The sequence below is a fragment of the Mobula hypostoma genome, chromosome 22 (genome assembly GCF_963921235.1).
Source record: "Mobula hypostoma chromosome 22, sMobHyp1.1, whole genome shotgun sequence".
Taxonomy (NCBI): domain Eukaryota; kingdom Metazoa; phylum Chordata; class Chondrichthyes; order Myliobatiformes; family Myliobatidae; genus Mobula; species Mobula hypostoma.
The window spans coordinates 56,231,706-56,258,807 of NC_086118.1; the positions used below are offsets into that span (position 1 = coordinate 56,231,706).

Here is a 27,102-nt window from a genome sequence, read left to right on the forward strand (position 1 = left end):
AAAAGCAAAGATATAATGCTGAGGCTTTATAAGATATTGGTTAGACCATATCTGGAGTATTGTGAGCAGTTTTGAGTTCCCAAGAAAAGATGTGCCGGCATTGAGGAGGGTCCAGAGGAAGTTGACGAGAGTGATTCTAGGAAAGGGTTACGTGTGAGGAATGTTTGATGGCTTTCGGTCCATACCTGCTGGAGTTTCGAAACCTGTCGTACATTGAAAGGTCTAGATAGAGTGAATGTGGAGGGGATGTTTCCTATTGTAAGTGAACTGGAAACCAGAGAGCACAGACTCAAACAGAGGGACGTCCATTTAGAACAGAGATGAGAAGGAATTTCTTCAGCCAGAGGGTGGTGAATCGATGGAGTTCATTGCCACGGAGGGCTGAGGAGGCCAATACATCGGTATATTTTAAGCAAAGGTTGGCAGGTTCCCGATGAGTCAAGGTGTCAAAGGTTACAGGGAGAAAGCAGGAGAATGGGGTTGAGAGGGATCATCCCTGACAGAATGATGGAGCAGACTCAAAGGGCTGAATGGCCTAATCCTGCTCCTACATCTTAGGTTTTAAATGCTCCCAATAGCCTGTGTCTCAAATAGCCTCTGACAACCAAGTCTAGCTCCTGGCTTTTATGTGTGCCTTAGCTACCAAGCCCAGTGAAACCTGCACTAGGATTCACAAGGTCCTTTGCACCTCTGATTTCAGAATTCACTCCCTATTTAGAAAATGGCTCATGCACCACATTCCCGTCTCAATTCCATATTCCTCAAATGCAATCACGCCAGTCTTTTCTTAAGAGATTCAGTTTGTGTTGTGTTGGAAACACCAATGAATGGAAAATCGTAGTGGGTGTGACCGAATCCATCATGGGTAAAGCCCTCCCAGCACTGAGCACACCTGTATGGAGCGCTGTCACAGGAAAGCAGCATCCATCATCAGAGACCCCCACCACCCAGGCCATACTGATGCCATCAGGAAGGTGGTACAGGAGCCTCAGGCCTCACTCCACCAGGTTCAGGAACAAGCATTACCCCTCAACCATCAGGATAACTTCACTCAACTTTACTCACCCCAACACTGAAATGTTCCCACAACCAACGGACTCACTTTCAAGGACTCTTTATCTTAGGTTCTTGATCTGTATTGCTTATTTTATTATTATTATTTCTTTTCTCTTTCTTTTTGTGTTTGCATGGTTTGTTGTCATTTGCAGACTAGTTGTCCAGCCTGTTAGTGCGGCCTTTCATTATGGCTAATGGATTTATTGAGTATGCCTGCAAGAAAACGGATCTCAGGGTTGTACATGGTGACATACCTGTACTTTTGACTTTCGTGCAGCCTCTCCTCTCTCTCTGTCTAAGTCTAGCTCTGACTTGCTTGATAGATAGACAGATAGATAGATATACTTTATTGATCCCGAGGGAAATTGGGTTTTATTACAGCTGCACCAACCAAGAATAGAGCGTAAATATAGCAATACAAAAACCACAAACAATCAAACAACAAAATGCAAACTATGCCAGATGGAAATAAGTCCAGGACCAGCCTATTGGCTCAGGGTGTCTGACCCTGCACGGGAGGAGCTGCAAAGTTCGATGGCCACAGGCAGGAACAACCTCCCGTGCCGCCCAGTGTTGTATCTCGGTAGAATATGGCCGGAATCCAACAGCAAAAAGTTCAATATCCGGGCTACAAACACGTTCCTCAATCGTAATATGACCTGGATTGCACCATCCGTTGTGAACCAGAACAGTGACCCCCCCCAACTCCTTTACGCTTACCACTCTCAGTGCACTTCCGGTCAGCCCAAACGGTCTGGAAGCCGTCCATGGAAAAGTTTTGATCAGGTATGTCCTCGTGCAGCCCCATTCCAGTAAAACACATAACACTGCACTCCCGAAATGTTCTCTGATGCCTGGCTAGCGCTGTGAACTCCGTGATGTACCATTTCCTATCTCAACACCAGCTGTGACCTAGCCTGGGACAAAAGTCGCTTCCCCTTGCACCAAGATCCCCCTTTTTATACCCTTCAAAACTCCTTACACTAGTACTTTTCCATGCACTTGGTATCTGACCACACTTTCTTGTGAAAAACATATTTTTCACCATCTCCACTGAAATGGCTGTAGACTTAACTTTCTCAAAACATTGCTGTGGTCTGGTTCTCTGGTATTTGCCAAAACAATCCGTCTAACAGCACTTTGTCCTATAGACTTCCATTCTATTTTAGCATATACCATGGGGGAATCACAGTTAACTTCTTCCTTACACAAGTCACTGCTGCATACGAAGAACATCAAGTACTGCAGGACTGTCCCGTCAGTGAGTTGCTCAATGGCGACGGAGTTGGACTTATGGCATGCCATTGTGCTGCCGACTACTCTTGTCGTGTACCGTTGTGCCAAGAAGGCGTGAAGCCCAATAAACAGAGTGACCATCCTTGATGTTTTTCTTGTTGTTACAAGACCCGGTGGCCACTAGTAACACAGGACACTGCAAGTCCAGTTCGTTGGCGAGACCAGTGATGGGGAAGCTTGGTTGTGGTAGGGACGAGGCCTCGGCTGCAGCCACCCTGGGGAGGAGAGCTATGGCACTGAGGGAAAGCTGCCCTTCAGTATTCGCTGTGTGGAAAAACAAGCTGCAGTCATGCCACTCAGGAACTTGGGCTATATTGTTTTTTTCTTTTTGACTACACGTTTTGCTGAAATCGTAAACATACGTGCTATGTGCTGTTGGTAATGTGTTTTGCACCTTGGCCCTGGGCTACTTCGTTTGGTTATACTCATGAATGGCCATATGTTAATTAAACTTGAACTTGAATGGCCAATCCTTATTTTGAGACAGTGACAAGCGGTACTCACAACAGCCAGGGGAACATCTCCCTCAATCTATTCATCAAGCCCCATAAGTATGAAACATGACCTTAAACCCAGTTTGCATGATCAGAATCCCTAATTCTAGGAACAAGAATCAGGACATTCTTTCCTTAGAGACCTGATCCGCACAGAGTACTCCAGGCGCGGTCTCACCACAACCCTGTATGTAATTACAGTAGGCAACACCCATCATCAAAAACCCCCAAACACAGGGACACCCATCTCGTCCTTCCTCTCCCTCTTACCTTTCCTCGTCCTACTCCCCTCTTCCCCTTCCTTCATCTTCCTCTCGCTCCTCCCCTACACCCTCTTCACCTTCCTCTCCCTCCTCCCCTACCCCTCTTCACCTTCCTCTCCCTCCTCCCCTACCGCCTCTTCACCTTCCTCTCCCTCCTCCCCTACCCCCTCCTCACCTTCCTCTCCCTCCCCTACCCCCTCCTCACCTTCTTCTCCCTCCCCTACCCCCTCCACCTTCTTCTCCCTCCCCTACCCCCTCCACCTTCTTCTCCCTCCCCTACCCCCTCCACCTTCTTCTCCCTCCTCCCCTACCTCCTATTCCCCTCTTCCTTCCTTTCCCCTGTTCACCTTCCTCTCCCTCCTCCCCTACCCTATCTTCCCCTCTTCACCTTCTTTTCCCTCCTCCCCTACCCCCTCTTCCACTTCCCCTTCCTCCCCTCTCCCTCTTTTTCCACTTCCCCTCACTCCTCGCCCCTCTTCCCCATCATCCCCCTTCACCTCCCCATACCCTCTCCGCCCTCCCCCTCCCCCTCCCGCGGCCTAGGATACTGCTCCGTAGAGCAGCCAATCCCGAGGCCGGACGTTGCGAGGTGGGATCCGAGCCGCGGCACGGCGCCATTTTGTTGTGTTGTTGCTGCGGTGTTGTCGTCTCCGGCTTTAAGATCAACTTCGTCTGAACCCTGTCCGCCTCCGCCGTCGCTTAAACACTAGAACTCCCTCCTCAGGATGGGCCGTAAGAAGAAGAAGCAGATGAAGCCGTGGTGCTGGTATCCTTGCGTGCTTTGTGCGCTGTGGGTGTGAGACGGGCTGGGGCCGCCATTAGGAGCGCGTCGGCCGGCCGAGCGGGTGGACAAAGGGCGGCGGGTCGGTGTTGGCGCCGAGGGCCGACCTCCGTCTGGCCCTGGAGTAGGCCGGGGAGGGTGGGTACCCTTACTGCCGTAATCCTCTGTGGCTGGACCTCTGACTGTTAACTTTAGCTGCAGTTTTAAAATGTATTTTTTAAACTTCTAGTCGTTATACCGACCTGCTACCGCAGAACAACATACGCACGGCGTATGTCAATGACAATAAAACCTCATTCTGACCATGTGCGTCTTTGGGACCAAGCAGCCCCGATAAAATGGCGGCGGGTTGTTTTCCTGCCCTGTGGAGGATTTCTTAGCGTGTCCTTGACTGGTGAAGGTGAAGGAAGACTTTATTAAAGTCTACCATGTGGTCTGGCTGCTCTCCACCTACCTGGTGTAAATGACACATGAAGCGCTGGGAGGAACTCAGCGGATCAGGCAGCACCAGTGGAGGGAAATGGACTGCCGATGTCTGGACTGAAAGGTCTCGACCTTCCCGAGACGTTGAATGTCCATTTCCCTTCACAGATGCTGCCTGACCCGCTGAGTTCCTCCGTGTTTTATGTGTTGTTCCAGATTTCCGGCACTACACGCCCAGACTCTTGTGTGTCCTGTACGTTTTGTTTTGTCATCCTTGAGTCTGTAAGTAAATTGTTTCCTTTAATATTTAACGGTTCTGTGGTTTCCTCTGGTACCCTGGGGTCAACCTTCACCTTTAAGATTTTGAAATGTCTCTTGTTTTGTAGGACTAGTGATTTTTTTTTTTGTACTTCTCAAAAAAAATGAGGTGAAGTGACTTTTAGTTTGATAGCGATGGCCAACCCCCCCCCCCCGCGTTTAAATAAATAAATAAATAGAATTAGGATCAGGAGTAATCCAATCATTGTCTTATGTGTGATCAACTATTTAGAAGTCAAAGACCATTCAGCCATTTCGAGTCTGTCAAACCATTTAAACTCCTGACTCCCAGTGACCTGCAGTGAGTGGACCCCAGGGTACCAGGGAGAACCACAGAGCCATTAAGTATTGAAGGAGGCAATTCACTTACAGGCTCAAGGATGACAAAATAAAACACCTATTAATCTGGAGGGCTATCCATACCTATCCAAATTTCACTTAAAAATTGAAATTGAGCTTGCATGCACCATTTGCACTGGTAGCTGGTCCCACACTCACAACTCTCTAATGGTGATATTTACCATTCTTATGGCAAAAAGTGTATTCCTTATATATTTTTAGATGTTTAACTATAGTTCACTGTAGTCAAGCAATTTTGTGGTGCTTGGTGTTGTATTTGTACCTTTAAGAGCAGGCGGGCTTTTTTCCTTAACTGCAGCTGTTTAGGTACTGCAACAGGGACTTTGATGATGAGAAGATTCTTATTCAGCACCAGAAAGCAAAACATTTCAAATGTCATATTTGCCACAAAAAGTTGTATACAGGTCCTGGACTTGCAATTCACTGTATGCAGGTAGGTTCTGTTTTATTTGCTGACATAATCAAAATGATAATGTTCAAATTGACTTAGTGTCATTGTCATAGATATTTGAATTGTAGGCTTTAAATCTAGTGTTACTGAATAAACACATCCTTAAATCTAGATTTTGCAACCCCCATCCTATGATCAGTTTCAAAATATGGTCAATCAGTAGATAAAGATATCCATGTGCTGGGTGAAAAATAAAAACATTTAATTGTATGGAATTGGGTACTCAGACTTATAAAATAAGGTGCAGCCATTTAATTTCTTAACGTGACTAAAGTATTCATTGTAAATCAGACACACCCTGCCTTACAGTGGGTCATCGTTCATATCCCTTTTAATTTGCAGATTTATCTCCAAATCTTCATGTATTTGTTGATGAATGAAAATGGATATGTTTCTTAATTTGCATTCATTTATTTCTGGACACAATTTATTTAAATTTAGAAGTACAGCATGGTTACAATGTTTTGCCCAATTACACCCATGTGACCAATTGTTATTCTGATTTAAAATTTCTAAAGTTGACATTAAAATAGGTGTTTGGTTCAACTGTGATGATGGAATGGGATTTTGATTTTTTAGAGGGAAGAATACTGCTTTGGTATTTTAGTTACTTGACTTGCCCACTGCTACTTTTGTATGGCAGAGGGGTGAAGATTAGTCTATTTTAATTCTTAATGAGGAATTTTTTAATCCACTCCTGAGAATACTTTTGTACAAATTAAACTAATACTGGTTGAATACCCATTATCCAAAATGCTTGTGACTGTAAGTATATATAGCTAGGGTGTCTAAGACTTTTGTACAGTATTGTAATGAGATACCTTGGGATCGGCATAATTTCTGACTCTGAATTTATGGCAAGCGGTGTTTATTTTACACTTGTTCATCACACACTACAGTAAAATTTTTTCCATACTGTTAATATAATGTATTCAGGGTAACAAAAGCAGCATCAGGAGACTATCTGAATCAGCTGTTGAACAACAACAAATGGCAGACTGTCTCTAACTACAATGCCTAGTAGGTTACAGTGACACTATAAAATGTATTGGTGTTATGTAAGGTATAAAAACAATCAGCATCGTGGACTTGTGCTAGATTTTTGTGATCAGCAGATACTTAAAAAAATTTAATGCTGTGCCTTTTCTAACATTTCTGCAACAAGCCTGCTGAATGTTCACATTTACCTTCAGTTTTCAGTTCATCGTGACAGATCTTTGCTTGTTTCATGATCAGCATACTGCTTGCTAAGCGTCGTACATTCACACTGATACTGGCGATATGCGATCGAGATCTTCATTTTTGGCTTTATGCAGTGTTTTACTATTTTCTCATTAATTTCTGTTCATTACATATGTGAGATCACTTCTGTCTGGTGCACAAGGACCTGTGCATTGCTTGGGGACCTTCCTGGTATCTTGTGGAATTTTCCATTGTTGGCGTCATGTAGTACTCAAAAAATTTCAGACTTTGGAAGTTCTTGAATTTTGCAATTTTGGATAAGGGGTATTCAACCTGTACTGTTTATCCTTGCTATTTGAGGCTTGTACATTAAACATTCCAGTTCAGACAGGCCACTGCTACATAGATCTCCAAGGAAAGTACATTGTTATTACATGGTTACAACGCTGTAGGAATTTTTACTGGGTACAGCTGATACTGAGATGCTTATCAAATGTTCAGTGACTGTTCAGAACTGTTGTTTGATTTTGTTATACTGAGCTTTAAAGGCAGTATAACAGATGGTTTTGATATTGCTTTATATTGCTTTGCTGTCCTTTCTGTTTTTAGAAATAACTATAACTGCTTCAACATATAGCATAAAGCATACAGATCGATACAACTTTCAATGATTATTTTTATGTGACTGAGGAAGGGCAGGGAAGGAGGGTCTCCATTACGTGGAAGAGGTTAATGAGCAGACTGTAAATGTGTTAAATCATCATGTTGTAAGTCACATCACTTTTTATTGTCGTTTCGACCATAACTGCTGGTACAGTACACAATAAAAACAAGACGTTTTTCAGGACCATGGTGCTGCATGAAACAATACAAAAACTACACTGAACTATGTAAAACAACACAAAAACTACACTAGACTACAGACCTACCCAGGACTGCATAAAGTGCACAAAACAATGCAGGCATTACAATAAATAATAAACAAGACAATGTGCACAGTAGAGGACAGTAGGTTGGTGTCAGTCCAGGCTCTGGGTATTGAGGAGTCTGATGACTTGGGGGAAGAAACTGTTACATGGTCTGGTTGTGAGAGCCTGAATACTTCGGTGCCTTGTGCCAGATGGCAGGAGGGAGAAGAGTTTGTATGAGGGGTGCGTGGGGTCCTTCATTATACTGTTTGCTTTATGGATGCAGCGTGTGGTGTAAATGTCTGTAATGGTGGGAAGAGAGACCCCGATGATCTTCTCAGCTCTTACATAGGTAACTAAAGATAAATAATACCCACATTGGGGTGGGGGGAATGGTCAGTGACTGGAGAACAGTATTTTCAGTCGATTGCTAAAAAGAATTGGAGGCAGGATTCAAGAGATAGTCTTTTGCCTATGGATGTTTTGATGCATAGTGCAATGTCTGTAAGGAAAATAGTGCAAATTTATAACTTCTAGTTGAGAAAAGGATGCATTCAACTGGAACATTGTTTAAGTATGATGTTGGAGAAAATTTCAGTTGAATGGACCTGAAGTCAAATGTTCTGTGCTGTTCCAACGCTTATCAATGTTTCTGGAGTTGCTCTGTGAATTGATTTTAATCTGTAAATTGAAGATCTTATTGCATTAAAGTGTTCATTGTATTTTGAACTTTTGAAACGTCAAGGATTATTTTGGCCTTGTAGGTTCACAAAGAAACAATAGATGCAGTCCCAAATGCTATCCCAGGAAGAACAGACATAGAGCTGGAAATTTATGGAATGGAGGGCATTCCAGAAAAGGATATGGAGGAGAGGAGACGCCTTCTTGAACAGAAGACTCAGGGTAAATATCTGTGGTGTCATAATTTCTTGATCTATAAGTCTTTCCTCCAGCAATTTTCTCTTTCCTGACGGGATTAATTCTCAGTTTATATTTTGTTATGCAAATGTTTCACACAAATGAAAAACAAAATAACTCATTTATTTACTGTGCAGGTCCATAATGAACAGTGAAATGTATTTGCTGTTCTAATGTCTGGAAAAGCATTTTACATCTGAGTTGTGATTGCAAATGCTGCATCTGTTTTGATGCCAAGTTGTGTAGATTCTAGCAGAAGATATTGAACAGGAACAAGGAGGTGAAACATTTTGAACTCTACTGCAGGAGAAATGTTCTTAATCAGTGCAATAAATTTGCTTGGATGCTGTATACTGCCAGCTGATAGAAGTCAACAGGTTCCATTACCATTTACTTATTTTGTCATTTATCCTGATTTTGTCTTAGCACGGCAGTGCTACAGCAATAAAAAGAAATTTCACTCAGTAAGACATTAATAATAAATCTGATTCTGACTGATGTACTAAATTACTTCAGAGTCATTGAATCACGTTTGTATATCAAATCAAATTTTGATAGTGAATAATTTGTGTACAGAAATGTTTCACAAACAAAATGTAACAATTCTGCTTTTGAACCATAAATCGATATTGGCCAAGCTACTATAATCCTTTTTTTGACTAGTCAGATGAACAGGCTTGTGAAATATTCTTCATAAGCAGCGCATTTTCAACAGTACAGCATTCCCTGCCTTGCCTTTCTCCTTATTGAACCAGTTACAAACATACTTTATGATTTTGAGTACCATGATTGTTTTCGACGGTGAGAAATTGCTGTATCCAGATATTAGAAGATAAATTTGTCAGTTTTCAACTTAATCTGTTTCCACTTGTGTCTTTTGGCAAACTGTTTTTGTTTATCTCCTGTGATGTTACAGTGTCAGTATCTTAGAAATTTACACATCCATCTAAGTACGAAAGATCATCTTGATTGCTCTGATCATACTTTCTCAGTGAGGTTACAGATTGTTAACCTTGGTGTTTGCAATGCTGGATATTCTAGCTAATATACTGCAGATTGTAGACATGCCTGATCTAGCAATTAAATTTTTGTTAATGCCATTTCAAAATAGATATTTAACTTTCAGATCTGCAAGGAATGTTCACTGATGCATTTACTTTTTAATTGATTACAGTGTGGCTGATGGATGAAGGTGGATATGTTAACATTGTCTCTGGGCGGTGGGTGGGGGTTGAGGGTTGAATTATAGCTACCGGACAAAGTCCTGTCTTGTTTCTTTTTTGTATGTGTTTTAATCTAATCCAATGGCTTCATTGTCCAGACTTTCCAACAATGAAGGTATCTTATGATTTGGTTGAATGCTCCTGTCTCCTACTGGAGAACACTGTCAAAGAAAGTGGAAGGAGGAAAGGTTCCTTCTGATTATAATCCCAATGGCTGATCTTACAACCATGCTCTTTCGGGTGCAATTAAACTTTTACATCTTCCACCAGCTGAAAGTCAGAAGAAGAAGCAGAAAGATGATGATTCTGATGAGTTTGATGAGGAAGACTCAGAAGCCGGGACTTCGTACCAGCAGCAAGGAGCACAGCAACCGCAGAACTTCATTTCAAATATGAACCAGTCCACCATACACAACGCACCGGGAGCACCAGGAATTCCTCCAGGTGAGCCGCTTGGCTCTTTCATAGGAATTGATTATTTTCATTGTATAAACGTGGTCTTGCAGTCACATGAATGGTACATTCCTTGTAGAATAAAGTGGCTTGTATTTTAATGTCAGTACCACACCGCAGGTGTTCTATATTATAAACTTGAGATTCTGTAAATGCTAGGAATCCGGTGTACAGCATACAGAATGCGGGAGGAACTCAGCAGGTCAGGCAGCATCTATGGAGAGGAACAGTCATTGCTTTGGGCCAAGACTGTTCATCAGGACTGGAAAAGAAGGAGAAAGAAGCCAGAATATAAAGGAGAGAAGTGAAGGTGTATAAGCAGGCAGATGATAGGTGAGGGGTGGTGAATTATGAAGCTGGGAGGGCATAGATAGAAGAGGTAAAGGGCTGAAGAGGAAGGAATTTGATAAGGAGAGGAGAGTACTCTGTATTGATGTTTGATGTTGACATGATTGAATTTCATTTAATCTGTAGTTACCACCAGTGGTGTCAGATGTTCCTCCTGTCCCTCTGGTAGTTCCACTCATAGAGGAGTTGCGCCTGGAATTTTCAGAAGTTATGAGGGCTCCTTGATTTAATTTATTTCCCAAGTGCATCTGGTAGTTTTTTTGAAGCAATGAGCTTAAAGGCGTCTTGGCCATTCCTTACTGACTGCTTTTGCCATGAGAGATTCGATGTGCAATTAGTTTCTAACTCGGGGTTTAGGATTTCTGTGATAAACCATCCAAGCAAGGTAACGAAACCCTCTAGTGGTTTTAGATTAATGGTGAATACTGTTTTTGTAATGGTGTATCCCTTTTGCCAATCAACTTTCCAGCTCTTAGGTCCATCCCTCCCCCTCCTGTCTTCTATCATTTTGGATCTTCCCCTCCCCCTCCCACTTTCAAATCTCTTACTATCTCTTATTTCAGTTAGTCCTGATGAAGGGTCTTGGCCCGAAACGTTGACTGTACTTCTTCCTATAGATGTTGCCTGGCCTTCTGCGTTCCACCAGCATTTTGTGTGTGTTACTTGAATTTCCAGCATCTGCAGATTTCCTCGTGTTACAGTTTTTACATGGTTGAATTTCTTTTCCTTTGCAGGAGTGCCACCAGTGGTACCAGGTGTTCCTCCTATGATGCCGGGGATGCCCCCAGTGATGCCAGGAATGCCTCCAGGGTCAGTGCTTTGCTTTTATTTCGCTGTTCTGATCAGTTTTAAAAGATTGAGTGATCACAATTCCTTCTCCTTTACCATAGCATTGGAGAGGGATAGGAACAGACAAGTTAGGAAAGCATTTAATTGGAGTAAGGGGAAATGTGAACCTATCAGGCAGGAACTTGGAAGCATAACTTGGGAACAGATGTTCTCAGGAAAATGTACAACAGAAATGTGGCAAGTGTTTAGGGGATATTTGCGTGGTGTTCTGCATAGGTACGTTCCAATGAGACAGGGAAAGGATGGTAGGGTACAGGAACTATGGTGCACAAAGGCTTTTGAAAATCTAGTCAAGAAGAAAAGAAAAGCTTACAAAAGGTTCAAGTGATAGAGATCTAGAAAATTATAAGGCTAGCAAGAAGGAGTTTTAAGAATGAAATTAGGAGAGTCAGAAGGGGCTGTGAGAAGGTGCTGGCAAGCAGGATTAAGGAAACTCCAAGGCATTCTACAAGTATGTGAAGAGCAAGAGGATAAGATGTGAGAGAATAAGACCAATCAAGTGTGACAGTGGAAAAGTGTGTGGGACTGGAGGAGATGGCAGAGGTAATTAATGAATAATTCGCTTCAGTATTCACTATGGAAAAGGACCTTGGCAATTGTAGGGAAGACTTACAGTGGACTGAAAAGCTTGAGCTTATAGACATTAAGAAAGAGGATGTGCTGGAATTTTTGGAAAGCATCAAGTTGGATAAGACAGTAGGACCGATCGAGATATACCCCAGGCTACTGTGGGAGATGGGAGAGGAAATTGTTGAGCCTCTGGCAATGATCATCATCATTGGGGATGGGAGAGGTTTTGGAGGATTGCAGATGTTGTTACCTTATTCACGAAAGGGAGTAGAGATAGCCCAGGAAATTATAGACCAGTGACTCTTAATTCAGTGCTTGGTAAGTTGATGGAGAAGATCCTGAGAGGCAGGATTTATGAACATTTGGAGAGACATAATATGATTAGGAATAGTCAGCATGGCTTTGTCAAAAGCAGGTCATGCCTTATGAGCCTGATTGAATTTTTTGAGGATGTGACTAATCACATTGATGGAGGTAGAGCAATAGATGTAGTGTATATGATTTCATCAAGGCATTTGACAAGGTACCCCATGCAAGGCTTATTGAGAAAGTAAGGAGGCATGAGATCCAAGGGGACCTTGCTTTGTAAATCCAGAATTGGCTTGCCCACAGAAGGCAAAGGGTGGTTATAGACGGGTCATTTTCTGCATGGAGGTTGGTGACCAGTGATGTGCCTCAGATATCTTTTCTGGGACCCCTACTCTTGGTGATTTTTATAAATGACCTGGATGAGGAAGTGGAGGGATGGGTTAGTAAATTTGCTGATGACTCAAAGGTTGGTGGTGGTGTGGATAGTGTGGAGGGTTGTCAGAGGTTACAGCAGGACATTGATAGGATGCAAAACTGGGCTGAGAAGTGGCAGATGGAGTTCAACCCAGATAAATGTGAGGTGGTTAATTTTGATAAGTCATATATGATGGCAGAAAATAATATTAATGGTAAGACTTAGCAGTGTGGAGAGGGATCTTGGGGTCCATGTCCATAGGACACTCGAAGCTGCTGTGCAGGTTGACTGTGTGATTAAGAAGGCATATGGTGTAGTGGCCTTCATCAACTATGGGAATGAGTTCAAGAGCCAAGAGATAATGTTACAGCTATATCGGACTCCACTTGGAGTACGGTGGCCACTTCACTACAGGAAGGCTGTGGAAATTATAGAAAGAGTGTAGAGGAGATTTACAAGGATGTTACCTGGATTGAGGAACATGCCTTATGAGAATAGGTTGATTGAACTTGGCCTTCTCTCCTTGGAGTGACGGAGGATGAGAGGTGACCTGATAGAGGTGTATAAGATGATGAGAGGCATTGATCGTGTGGATAGTCAGAGGCTTTTTCCGAGGGCTGGAATGGCTAATGTGAGAGGGCACAGTTTTAAGGTGCTTGGAAGTAGGTACGTAGGAGATGTCAGGGGTAAGTTTTTTTACACAGAGAGTGGTGAGTGCATGGAATGGGCTGCCGGTGATGGTGGAGGCAGATACAATAAGAGACTCCTGGATTGGTACATGGAGCTCAGAAAAATAGTGGTCTATGGGTAACCAGAGGTAACTTCTAAAGTAAGTATGTGTTCGGCACAGCATTGTGGGCCGAAGGGCCTGTATTGTGCTGTAGGTTTTCTATGGTTTCTGTAAGGTGTTTTAAGTCTAAGCAGTATATTGCCTTCTTTTCACTGGGCTGTAAAATGGTCCTGCTCCCAAGACATCGTGGTGAAAGTAAGTGCACCCTTCTAATTATCTGATTATCTCAACAAATTCATTTGTGTTTGGTTTATTATTGTCAGATGTACCAAGATACAGTAAAAATCTTGTCTTGCATGCTGTTCATATAGATCAAATCATTACACAGTGCATTGAGCTAGAATAAGGTAAAACAATAACAATGCAGAATAAAATATAAAAGCTACCAAACAAGTATAATGCAGGTAAATGATAAAAGTGTAAGATCATAATGAGGTAGATTGTGAGGCTAAGGCTGATAACAGTGCACTGAGAAGCTGTCCTTGAGCCTGGTAGTACGTGCTTTCAGGCTTTTGTATCTCCTGCCCAATGGGATAGGAGAGGAAGACTGGGCTGGATGGAGTTTTTCAATGTGCTGGCTACTTTACTGAGGCGGTGAGAAGTGTCGACAGTCCTTAGAGGTGAAGTGCTGAGCCGTATCTGCAACTCTGTGGTTTCTTGTAATCACGTGTTTTCTCAGCAATTTGTAGCTTGTTTCTATAGTGTGTGTCTTTGTACTTCTATAGTATGTGACTTCGTCGTGTTTGTCTCCTGGGTTTCACTAGAATATCAGTCGTATTTCGTCGCTGAAGCCTGCCAGTTTTATTCAACAGTTCCCACATGCACTTCTAGTTAGAGTTGGTTGATGTCAAGATCAGAAACACTGGCTGTCATCTATTGCTCAGCACTTGCACTTTGGACACATTATTTACATCATATAACAGCTAACAAGACTCTGAGACCATAGTTTTTAATAGGTTGAATTTACTAAATAAATTCAGCAGATACCTGTTCTTTTCTAATCTTGTGTCATGGAGCAGTACCATCCTTTAATTTTTCTGTAACTGTTGATTCTTAAAGAAAAACAAAGTGATGTGCCTTAATGACTACCACTCAGTGGCTCTGACCCCCACCGTCGTAAACTGTTTTGAGAAGTTGGTCATGGTACACATCAACTCCAACCTCCCAAGACAACCTCAGTGCTCTTTAGTTCATCTACCATCAAAATGGGTCATTGGTGGACACCATCTCCCTAACAACACACATCAAAGTTGCTGGCGAATGCAGCAGGCCAGGCAGCATCTCTAGGAAGAGGTACAGTCGACGTTTCAGGCCGAGACCCTTCGTCAGGACTAACTGAAGGAAGAGTTAGTAAGAGATTTGAAAGTGGGAGGGGGAGAGGGAGATCCAAAATGATAGGAGAAGACAGGAGGGGGAGGGTTGGAGCCAAGAGCTGGACAGGTGATTGGCAAAAGGGATATGAGAGGATCATGGGACAGGAGGACCGGGGAGAAAGACGGGGGGGGGGTGGACCCAGAGGATGGGCAAGGGGTATAGTCAGAGGGACAGAGGGAGAAAAAGGAGAGAGAGAAAGAATGTGTGCATATAAATAAATAATGGATGTGGTACGAGGGGGAGGTGGGGCATTAGTGGAAGTTAGAGAAGTCAATGTTCATGCCATCAGGTTGGAGGCTACCCAGACGGAATATAAGGTGTTGTTCCTCCAACCTGAGTGTGGCTTCATCTTTACAGTAGAGGAGGCCGTGGATAGACATATCAGAATGGGAATGGGATGTGGAATTAAAATGTGTGGCCACTGGGAGATCCTGCTTTCTCTGGCGGACAGAGCGTAGATGTTCAGCAAAGCGGTCTCCCAGTCTGCGTCGAGTCTCACCAATATATAGAAGGCCACATCGGGAGCACCGGACGCAGTATATCACCCCAGCCGACTCACAGGTGAAGTGTTGCCTCACCTGGAAGGACTGTCTGGGGCCCTGAATGGTGGTAAGGGAGGAAGTGTAAGGGCATGTGTAGCACTTGTTCCGCTTACACGGATAAGTGCCAGGAGAGAGATCAGTGGGGAGGGATAGGGGGGACGAATGGACAAAGGAGTTGCGTAGGGAGCGATCCCTAGGGAAAGCAGAGAGAGACGGGGAGGGAAAGATGTGCTTAGTGGTGGGATCCAGTTGGAGGTTGGAGGTTCCGCCAGAGAAAGCAGGATCTCCCAGTGACCACACATTTTAATTCCACATCCCACTCCCATTCTGACAGGTCTATCCACGGCCTCCTCTACTGTAAAGATGAAGCCACACTCAGGTTGGAGGAACAACACCTTGTATTCTGTCTGGGTAGCCTCCAACCTGATGGCATGAACATTGACTTCTCTAACTTCCGCTAATGCCCCACCTCCCCCTCGTACCCCATCCGTTATTTATTTTTATACACACCTTTTTCTCCCTCTGTCCCTCTGACTCTACCACTTGCCCATCCTCTGGGTACCCCCCCTTGTCTTTCTCCCCAGACCTCCTGTCCCATGATCCTCTCATATCCCCTTTGCCAATCACCTGTCCAGCTCTTGGCTCCATCCCTCTCCCTCTTGTCTTCTCCTATCATTTTGGATCTCCCCTCCCCCTCCCACTTTCAAATCTCTTACTAACTCTTCCTTCAGTTAGTCCTGACGAAGGGTCTCGGCCTGAAACGTCGACTGTACCTCCTCCTAGAGATGCTGCCTGCTTTGATGTGTGTTGTTTGAATTTCCAGCATCTGCAGAATTCCTGTTGTTTGTGACCATCTCCCTAGCCTTGATCTCCTCTCTCTGCAGTATCTGGACAATAAATACACCAACATTAGACTATTGGTAATTGACTACAACTCCACCACTAATAGTATAACTACAAGCAAATTCATTGCCAAACTCTGATTTGGGAGTCAACACTTCCCTCTGCAACTGGATGCTTGTCAGTAAGGAATGAGCAGCAACGCCTCCACTGTGAGTATTCTTAACTCTGGTGCTCAAGATTGCATTCTCACCCCCGATTGACTCCCTGCACACTCATCGCTGTGTGGCTGAATGCTGCTCTTACTCCATCCACAAGTTTGCAGGTGATACCACCATAGTGGATTGTGTCTCACATAACAATGAGTTGGAGTACAGGAAGGAGATACAGAGCTTAGTAAGATGGTGTCATGACAACAGCCTTTCCTTCACTGTCAGCACAACAAAGGAACTAGTTATTGACTTCAGGAAGGGGACCAGGACCAGTGTACATGCTGCTGTCTACGTCGGTGGTCCTGAGGCAGAGGTGGTCGCGAGCTTCCAGATCCTAGGAATAAAAGTCACCAATAGCTTCTCTTGGTTCAGTCACGAAGACAAGAAAATACACCAACACCTCTATTTTCTCAGGAGACTAAAGGAATTTGGCATGTCCCTATCAATCTGTAACAATTTTTATCAATGCACCATAGAATGTATCTTACTTGAATGCATAATGCTTGCTACAACAATGGCTCTGCCCATGACCCAAGAAACTGCAGAATGTTTGCACAGCTCAGCACATACTGGAAACTAGCCTTGTTACGCTGGCTGCTTTACTAAGGCAGCAAGTTATAGACAAAGGCCCAGCTCACCCCAGTTATTCTCTCTTTTTCCCCTCTCCCATCAGGAAGAAGATACAAAACCCTGAAACCATGTGCCATCGGCTTCAAGGACAGTTTCTATCCCGCTGTCATAAGTTTATTGAATGCTTCCTCAGTACAATAAGATGGACTCTTGACCTCACAGTCTCTCTCGTTATGATCTTGCACCTTGTTGTCTACCTGCACAACACTTTTATGCAACTTTATTCAGCTTTCTGTTATTGTTCCACATCAATGGATTAATTTGTAAGGACAGTATGCAAGACGAGTTTTTCACTGTACCTCAGTACATGTGACAGTAATATTACAATTCCACTGGGGTAGCCAGTAGATTTACCAATCAGCCTATCTTTGGGAGGTAGGGATTAAACCTGGGAGTTGTGAGGCTGTACCACTCTCCTGCCAAGCTGCGCTGTTTTTGGCTGTTGTAATTTTTTTTTTATTTTGTTCACAGAATGATGCCTATGGGTGGAATGATGCCACCAGGACCAGGAATGCCACCCATGATGCCAGGCATGCACCCTGGTGGGTATTTGAAAATGGCTGGTGGCAACTTAGGTCTGTATTGTAGAGAATAATTATTTTAAACGTTAACACAATGTATAACAATACCTTCAGAAAGTTACTTTCTGGCACTTACATAAATAATTAATACTTGTTTGCTTTATTTGGGAAAGAACATAGAACAATGCAGACCCATTGGCCCATGATGTTGTGCTGACCTTTTAACTGACTCTAAAATCAATCTAATGTTTCCATCCCACATAGCCCCCATTTATCTTTCATCCATATGCCTATCTAAGAGTCTTAAACGTCCCTAATATATCTGCCTCTAACACCACTCATTGCAGGGCATTCAATGCACCAACTACTTTGGGGGAGGGTGAAATTACCTCTGACATTCCCCCTATATATTCCTCCAATCACCTTAAAATTATGCCTTGTATTAGCATTTCTGCCTTGTGAAAAAGTCTTTGCCTCTCCATTCAGAACTATGCCTCTTATCATCTTGTACACCTCTATCAAGTCATCTCTCATCCTCCTTTGCTCCAAATAGAAAAGCCCTAGTCTGCTCAACCAATCCTCATCAGACATGCTCTCATCCACGTAGCGTCATGGTAAATCTCCTCAGCGTACCCTTCCATTATGGGGTTCACAGAATAAATTCTACACCACCAATGGACAGAAATGAGAAGTGGCTAGAATAAGAATTAGAACTTAAGCAAAAAATTTGTGCAGATTGTATAGATGATATAGGTGTGCACTTCTAATGTTAAGAAATTCTGACTTAAATTATCAAATGGCATTGTGAAGTCTTGTAATTAGGTGTGCTGAATTACTGCAGACCTTGCGCCTGCTATGTGAATCAAACCTGACTCTGAATTTTAGTGTCACTGTATGTTGCTTAAGGTGTGGTATGATAATTTTCCTTTTATCAATTGTATCTATTGTTAATTAAGTTTTATTAACAGAAGTGTTTGTTTAATTGGTGGAGCAATAGCATTCACATGGAATTCACTTGAATACTCTGAACTTTTATAACCGGTAGTCAGAGTTCTATCTTTCAATGAAATTTTGGTGTTTTTTGTTCTGCTGTGCTTTCACTCGTTACAGGAGTTTGTGTATTAAATAGGAATTACTTAGAATCTTACTTGGCATCTCTTAAAGCAGACTTACAGCTGAATTTTATGGTTTCATTGTTTTATGAATTAACCAGTTAGTGTTTGAACATAATTTAAAGCCTATTGATTGTCTTATTAGTTACCTAACACCTATCGGTTTTGAGTTAATAATCAGTTGAATAATAGGAAAGTGTATCAATACAGGTATATTAAATAACTTGTATCAGTTGAGTAGCATAGATGGTTTGTAAATTAACTTTTTGTTTACTGCTATAGGTATGCCACCGCCTGTTCCACGTCCAGGAGGTCCGTCCATGACTCAGTCACAACCTGTAGTTGCACCTGGTGTACCCAGTCGAGCACCACTACCTGGACCTGGTCCACAGCCCCCCATTGCAAAGCCTCTCTTCCCAAGTGCTGGGCAAGTAAGTGATTGCTATTTGTGTTATGGTACCCTGTTTACTTGTCATGTAATCATTCTGTTACATTTGCAGATGGAATTCAGGGTAGAGAGGTATATGGTCATGCACTTATTGATAGAAATATTGAAGGTGTAGACCATTTTCTAAATGGTGAGTTAATTCAGAAATTGAGTAGCAAAGGGACTTGGAGTGCAGCTTCCCTGAAGGTTAACTTGCTGGTCGATTAGATAGTAAGGTGGGCAAATGCAGTATTGGGGATCCTTTTGAGAGGACTAGGACATAAAAGCAGGAAGTAATGTTGAGGCTTTATAGGCGTTGGTCAGACTATATTTGTATTTTTGAGCAGATTTGGGTGCCCTATTAAAAAAAGAATATGCTGACATTGGAGAGGGTTCAAAGATTGTTTATGAGAATGATACTGAGGACGAAAGGAAATTGGTCCTGTACTCGCTGAAATTTAATGAATGTTGAAAAATCTGATTGGAGTGGTTATGTAGAGGGTGTTTCGAATAGTAAGTTCACAGCCTTAGAATACAAGGACATCCCTTTAGGGCAGAGATGAGAAATTTCTTTAGCCAGACAGTGACAGTTATTTGCTAAAGATGCCTGTGGAGGCCAGCTAATTGAGTATAGTGGAGGTTGATGGTTCTGATTAGTAAAAGTGTCGAAGGTTAAGGGGGAAAGTGACTCTTTTGAGTCCGTATGGGTGGAAGTCAGGATCAGGAAGGGAACAGTTACTCTATTGGGAGTATTCTGTAGGCCCCCTGGTAGCAGCAGAAATACCGAGGAGCAGATTGGGAGTCAGATTTTGGAAAGGTGCAGAAATAACGGGGTTGTTATCATGGGTGACTTTAACTTCCCTAATATTGATTGGCACCTGATTAGTTCCAAGGGTTTGGATGGGGCAGAGTTTGTTAAGAGTGTCCAGGACGGATTCCTGTCACAGAATGTTGACAGGCCGACTAGGGGGAATGCCATACTAGATCGAGTATTAGGTAACACACAGGGTCAGGTCACAGATCTCTCAGTGGGTGAGCATCTGGGGGACAGTGACCACCGCTCCCTGGCCTTCAGCATTGTCATGGAAAAGGATAGAATCAGAGAGGATAGGAAAATCTTTAATTGGGGAAGGGCAAATTATGAGGCTACAAGGCTAGAACTTGCAAGTGTGAATTGGGATGATGTTTTTGCAGGGAAATGTACTATGGACATGTGGTCGATGTTTAGAGATCTCTTGCAGGATGTTAGGGATAAATTTGTCCTGGTGAGGAAGATGAAGAATGGTAGGATGAAGGAACCATGGGTGACAAGTGAGGTGGAGAATCTAGTCAGGTGGAAGAAGGCAGCATACATGAGATTTAGGAAGCAAAGATCAGATGGGTCTAGTGAGGAATATAGGGTAGCAAGAAAGGAGCTTAAGAAGGGGGCATGAGAAGGGCTTGGCGAGTAGAGTAAAGGAAAACCCCAAGGCATTCTTCAATTATGTGAAGAACAAAAGGACGACAGGAGTGAAGGTAGGACCGATTGGAGATAAAGGTGGGAAGATGTGCCTGGAGGTTGTGGAAGTGAGTGAGGTCCTCAATGAATACTTCTCTTCGGTATTCACCAATGAGAGGGAACTTGATGATGGTGAGGACAATACGAGTGAGGATGATGATCTGGAGCATGTTGATATTAAGGGAGAGGAGGTGTTGGAGTTATTAAAATACATTAGGACGGATAAGTCCCCTGGGCCTGATGGAATATTCCCCAGGCTGCTCCACGAGGCGAGGGAAGAGGTTGCTGAACCTCTGGCTAGGATCTTTATGTCCTCGTTGTCTACGGGAATGGTACTGGAGGATTGGAGGGTGGTGAATGTTGTCCCCTTGTTCAAAAAAGGTAGTAGGGATAGTCTGGGTAATTATAGACCAGTGACCCTTGCATCTGTGGTGGGAAAGCTGTTGGAAAAGATTCTTAGAGATAGGATCTATGGGCATTTAGAGAATCATGGTCTGATCAGGGACAGTCAGCATGGCTTTGTGAAGGACAGATCATGTCTAACAAGCCTGATAGAGTTCTTTGAGGAGGTGACCAGGCATATAGATGAGGGTAGTGCAGTGGATGTGATCTATATGGATTTTAGTAAGGCATTTGACAAAGATCCACACAGTAGGCTTGTTCAGAAAGTCAGAAGGCATGGGACCCAGGGAAGTTTGGCCAGGTGGATTCAGAATTGGCTTGCCTGCAGAAGGCAGAGGGTGGTGGTGGAGGGAGTACATTCGGATTGGAGGGATGTGACTAGTTGCGTCCCACAGGGATCGGTTCTAGACCTCTACTTTTCGTGATTTTTATTAACAACCTGGATGTTGGGGTAGAAGGGTGGGTTGGCAAGTTTGCAGATGACACAAAGGTTGGTGGTGTTGTAGACAGTGTAGAGGATTGTCAAAGATTGTGAGAGACATTGATAGGATGCAGAAGTGGGCTGAGAAGTGGCAGATGGAGTTCAATCTGGAGAAGTGTGAGGTGGTACACTTTGGAAGGACAAACTCCAAGGCAGAGTACAGAGTAAATGGCAGGATACTTGGTAGTGTGGAGGAGCAGAGGGATCTCGGGGTACATGTCCACAGATCCCTGAAAGTTGCCTCACAGGTAGATAGGGTAGTTAAGAAAGCTTATGGGGTGTTAGCTTTCATAAGTCGAGGGATAGAGTTTAAGAGTCGCGAGGTACTGATGCAGCTCTATAAAACTCTGGTTAGGCCACACTTGGAGTACTGTGTCCAGTTCTGGTCGCCTCACTATAGGAAGCATGTGGAAGCATTGGAAAGGGTACAGAGGAGATTTACCAGGATGCTGCCTGGTTTAGAGGTTATGGATTATGATCAGAGATTAAGGGAGCTAGGGCTTTACTCTTTGGAGAGGAGGAGGATGAGAGGAGACATGATAGAGGTGTATAAGATAATAAGAGGAATAGATAGAGTGGATAGCCAGCGCCTCTTCTCTAGGGCACCACTGCTGAATACAAGAGGACATGGCTTTAAGGTAAGGGGTGGGAAGTTCAAGAGGGATATTAGAGGAAGGTTTTTTATTCAGAATGGTTGGTGCGTGGAATGCACTGCCTGAGTGAGTGGTAGAGGCAGATACACTCGTGAAATTTAAGAGACTACTAGACAGGTATATGGAGCAATTTAAGGTGGGGGATTATATGGGAGACAGGGTTTGAAGGTCGGCATAACAATGTGGGCCGAAGGGCCTGTACTGTGCTGTACTATTCTATGTTCTATAGGTGGGGTTAGGTGGGAAAATAAATCACCCATGATGGAATGACAGAGGAGACTCAATGGGCTGGATGTCCTAATTCTGTTCCTGATATGTTTTTTTTTGGGGGGGGGATGCTAGGAATGAGTTTATTTGGGATAAGTAGCAAAATATTTATTGGAAATTGCAGTTCCTCTGGGTTTTAACACATTGAATTTCTGACAATTATCCTTTTAGCAGTGTCAAGTACTGGCAGTTATTGAGGATTTTCACTGTCTGCTCTTTTTGTGCTTCAGATGGGGACCCGTGTGTCAAGCACAACTACAACCTCCACTACAGCTTCATCCAATTCAGCCAACCTCTCAACTTCCTCTAAGCCTCTGTTTCCTAGTGCAGCACAAGTACGCAGGGAGTCACTATCTATTCCGGTGTTAGACTAATTCACAGTGCTTCACATGCAGGATAACATTTCAGCATGCATTTACACTAGCTTTAGAGGCTTCCGGAGTTGTGTATGGGCTGTGCAATGTCAATCCGGTGTAGTGTGCTGTACTACTTTCTAGATCTAGCATCTTATATTTTTTTTAAAACATAATCAAAACACACATCTTTCAGCTTTATATGATGCAGAGTCTGTTGAAGGTTTGCCAGTTTAAATTGAATCAGAAAATCTGTCCTTCAGAAAAAAAGCATGGTAGCATAGTGGTTAGAGTAACATATTACAGCACCAGTTCCCTGGGTTTAATTGCTGCTGCTGTCTGTAAGGAGTTTGTTCTTTCTCCCTGTGACAACAGTTTTCTCCCAATGCTCCAGTTTCCTCCCACATTTCAAAGCGTATAGGTTAGTAGGTTAATTGGTCACGTGTAGTTAGGTGGTGTGGGCTCATTGAGCCAGTTACCGTGTTTTATCTCTTAATAAGTACATTTTTGTAGCCTTTCTCTTGACACTGACATTAATTCTGATTATGAGAGCGATTTTGAATAGAAGACCCAATGGGCATGTTTCTGTGCTGTAGTGCTGTATGACTCAATTAAAACTTGTAAACCTTCATTCTGAGAATAGCATGTGATTTGGAAAATTAATCTGCTTTGCTTGTGGCTTCAGTTTTTTTTCCTCTTTTTATTTTAGATTTGTTGTTAACATAATTCTTGTTGATTCAACAGAGCCAGCCATCTGTCTCTGGACCTGTGGGTACGGATTTTAAACCTTTGAGCAGCACACCTGTTACTACTGCAGAGCCTCCAAAGCCCACATTCCCAGCCTACACTCAGTCTACAGCTACTGCAACGAGCACATCAAATAGCACCACAGCCAAGCCAGCCATCCCTGTTACTAGTAAGCCTGCTACTCTAACCACAACTAGTGCAACTAGTAAGTTGATCCATCCAGATGAGGATATATCTTTGGTAAGTATGGGTCATTCTAGAATTGTATTAACGATACGTTAGCTTACCTTGCTGCACAGATATAAATTCAGTAACAGATTCTTGTCAGAGTTATTGTCATTTGTATGGGAAAAATTAACGTTGCCTTTGCAATTTTCTTTCTTCTGCCCTTCAGGAGGAAAGGAGAGCCCAGTTTCCAAAGTACCAGCGTAACATCCCACGGCAAGGCCAGGCCGCAATGGGGCCGCCACCTGTCGGGCCAATGGCCGGCATGATGCCACCACAACAAGGAATGCCTCCTCAGCAAACAGCAATGCGACCTCCCATGCCACCTCCAGGTTAAAACAAATCACATCTTTGGGTTCTAATAATGCTTAATAGTGCCAAATGCAGAGATCATGATAACTGTAAGTGATAGGCATTTAGGTTATTTATGGCATCCGTTTTTTTCCAGTTAGACTAACTTTTGCAAAGAAGGTTGTGTTGACATCCTTGTCAACACTTCTCTTGTGATTATACTGGCATTAGATTTACCTTTGTCTCACTTTACCGGCCGTGCACCCCCTCAATGTGTGTGTAACAACTGTTTTTGTTTCCACTAGTTGTGTGATGACCAAGTAAATGATACACCAGATGGAAGCATTTATTTAGCCTCATCACTTTGACCACTTTATTTTAAATCTCATCTGATCACAATGTTTTAGAAAGTTGACTCAACCTTTCCCAGATAGGTCAATGGTCATTGTACCTCATCCAAGTAGAAATTTTTAAATAGAACAGAATGTCAGTGTTTGACAGAGAATGCTTGTGACTTGCAGCTCCATTGGGTTTAATGCAGTGTGGAGTCGGCAGGTTCTCCGTGACCACGTGGTTTTCTCTCCTGGTGCTTTGGATAAAGACTTTTTAAATGATTAACTTTATTTGTCACATGTACATCGAAACATACAGTGAAATGCTTAGTTTGTATCAAGGCCAATAGTCTGAGAATGTGCTGGGGGCAGCCACAAGTGTTGCCATATTTCTGGTGCCAACATAGTATGTCCACAACTTAACTAATCCTAACCCTAAGCTGTGTGTCATTAGAATATGGGAGGAAACCCATGCAGTGACGGGGAGAACTTGCAGCAGAGGGAATTAAGTCCTGATGGCTGGTCGTTGGCGCAGGAGAACGTTGCACTTATGGCTCTACTACTATGCCAGTGTATTCTGGAAAAAAAAAGTGTGGATAATAGTAGGTTAACTGGCCATGATAAATTGACTCAAGTATGAATAGTAGAACATGGTAGGTAAGTGCTGTTGAAAGGATATTTGATAAATAAAATAGGTTACCACAGGCATTAAAGGGGTCTGTTTTTGTTTCATACTTGCCCTCTGATTGTAAATACTTGGCAGAGGACTGGAACTTAGCAGCATGTGTGTGAAGAGATAGTTAAATCTTGGATTGATCTTCCAACAGAGCTGGGAAAGGTTAGATGTAATAAATCCTGTACAATAGGGGCAGGACATAAATTGAGGGCAGGAATCCAAAGGTTGATATACTACAGCCCTTGCGGCTAACCTGCGAGTCTGGAATGTGGGATGAAGCTGATGATGGGGAGAGCATACAAACTCCCGACAGACTGCGGCAGAATTGAGTCCAGGTTGCTGGCACTGTAAAATATTACACTAACTTATGCCAGCCACCATGGCACCCCAGCTAGCTAGAAGCTGATTGTTGTGTGAGAATAGGAGGGGTGGGGGGGGGAGTTACTTGTCATTTTTATCAATGGTACAACAGTTCAGGTTGAATTTCTGTTAACTTTCTTTGAGCAAGGACTACTTCTACTTTTTAAGTTTTCCCTTTTCAAACATGGATATTCTTGTGAGGTTATCTCATGCTTCGTGCACTGGGAATTTAGACTGTGTTCAGAACCATGGTCATTTTTAAGCCCTGAATTGAGTTAATGTACCATATTTCATGGGGCAGGTTTATATTTAATGTTCTCGTATATCTTTATTTTCAGGTCAGTTTGGTGGCCCTCCCCAGGGAATGCCAGGATACCTCCCTGGTGGCATGCCTCCATATGGACAGGGACCTCCGATGGTGCCTCCTTACCAGGGTGGACCCCCTCGGCCGCCAATGGGAATGTCGGGAATGAGGCCCCCAGTAATGTCGCAGGGGGGGCGTTACTGAAGCTGCTCTACCTACATAAATAGGTTTGGAGATTCAACCTTTTCTCAACTTGCTGTTAACTAGACAAGCTTCAGTGACTTTAACAATTTTTTTTAAGAAAAACTGGTAAACCTCTTCCTGCCTGCTAAATGATGACCACCAAAAAAACTTGCTGAACACTGGGACACGCTGTTCATGTTTCATCTCTAGTGGGGGAAAAGAAAATCGTACTCTTGAAAAGCAAAACTCTGTGGGAGTATTTTCTCTTTCCTTTCCCTTTCCCCACACCCCACCCTCCCAGTGTTATTGTAATTCATGTTGTATAGTTTCTTTTCTCGTGTTTCATCTAGGTTTTTAGAAGTGAAGTATAATAAATGTGGTCCGTTTATATAAAAAAAAATTGAAGGCGCTGGAGTTACATGAACATACAGTACCACCTTTTAAAGGCAAGTTCTGTAAATTTGCTTTTGAATTAAAATCAGAAATGAGGCCTTCACAGCACATTAAGTGCTGTTGGACTTTGGTGTCCCCAACGTTGTTTGGTGAGGGCTTCTGGTGTCGTTTCTTGTTTCAGTCCCAAATATCTGTTTCAGTTGCTTTTTGATTATGTAACGTTGAACGTGCCCCACATCCAGCCAGATACAGGGCTTATCAAAACCATTTTGAACATAAATAGGGCATACCAAATTTCTGTACTGTTGTAAAGCTTATTGTAATAAAACTTGATGGAAACATTAATGTCGCTTTATTCATAACCAGCTGTGGATCACTGCATCAAGGTTTGTACTGCTGCATGTTGCTGTGATTTAATACCAAAATAAAGGTAACTGTATTGCAGGGGGATATTACTGATTATGTTTCTGGAACAAACTATCCTGCATATCCTTGTAATCTCTCTGCATGTTGTGTAGTAGCCCATTAAGTGTTTTAACTTCATATTTTGTGGCACAATGTAGGTCAGTAAAATTAAATGTGAAAAATCAGTTGGAAATACTCAGCAGGTTAGGTAGCTCCAGTGGGGAGAAAGAAAGTATGTTGTTTCAGATAAATGACTTTGTAATACCCTAAAACATGAAGTTCCTCTCTCAACAGGTGTTGACTGACCTGCTGAGTATTTCTAGCATTTCCCATTCTTCCAGCATCTACAGTTTTTTTGCTTAAATAAATTTTTTAAGAATCTTTCTGGAAAGATTGTGGAGTGAATGCATGGTTATGGATGTAGAATTGACCACCCTGACGTGATGCTAAAATTGGAATTTATTTCT

General features: G+C 43.0%; 1 protein-coding gene across 4 annotated transcripts; it reads left to right on the forward strand.

Annotated features, from left to right (window-relative positions):
• Positions 1 to 3,706: 3,706 nt before the first annotated feature.
• LOC134336431 (BUB3-interacting and GLEBS motif-containing protein ZNF207-like) lies at positions 3,707 to 26,418 on the forward strand. 4 transcript variants are annotated; one of them, XM_063030655.1, is made up of 11 exons: positions 3,707 to 3,875; positions 5,298 to 5,424; positions 8,297 to 8,435; positions 9,944 to 10,117; positions 11,209 to 11,284; positions 17,477 to 17,580; positions 18,921 to 19,069; positions 22,597 to 22,701; positions 23,464 to 23,706; positions 23,861 to 24,023; positions 25,689 to 26,418. In XM_063030655.1, the coding sequence occupies exons 1-11, from the start codon at positions 3,835 to 3,837 to the stop codon at positions 25,856 to 25,858; spliced, it is 1,491 nt and encodes a 496-aa protein (XP_062886725.1). In that variant the 5' UTR covers positions 3,707 to 3,834; the 3' UTR covers positions 25,859 to 26,418. The 4 variants fall into 4 exon arrangements, with proteins under 4 accessions (XP_062886725.1, XP_062886726.1, XP_062886727.1 ...); XM_063030656.1 differs by having other exon boundaries at positions 17,477 to 17,547; XM_063030657.1 differs by lacking the exon at positions 22,597 to 22,701.
• The last annotated feature ends 684 nt before the right edge of the window (positions 26,419 to 27,102 follow it).

Coding starts and splice junctions, on each gene's coding strand:
- LOC134336431 (XM_063030655.1), top strand. CDS start 3,835: ATGGGCCGTAAGAAGAAGAAGCAGATGAAGCCGTGGTGCTG. Junction 8,436..9,943: donor TCTTGAACAGAAGACTCAGG/GTAAATATCTGT, acceptor ATCTTCCACCAG/CTGAAAGTCAGAAGAAGAAG. Junction 19,070..22,596: donor TCTTCCCAAGTGCTGGGCAA/GTAAGTGATTGC, acceptor TTTGTGCTTCAG/ATGGGGACCCGTGTGTCAAG.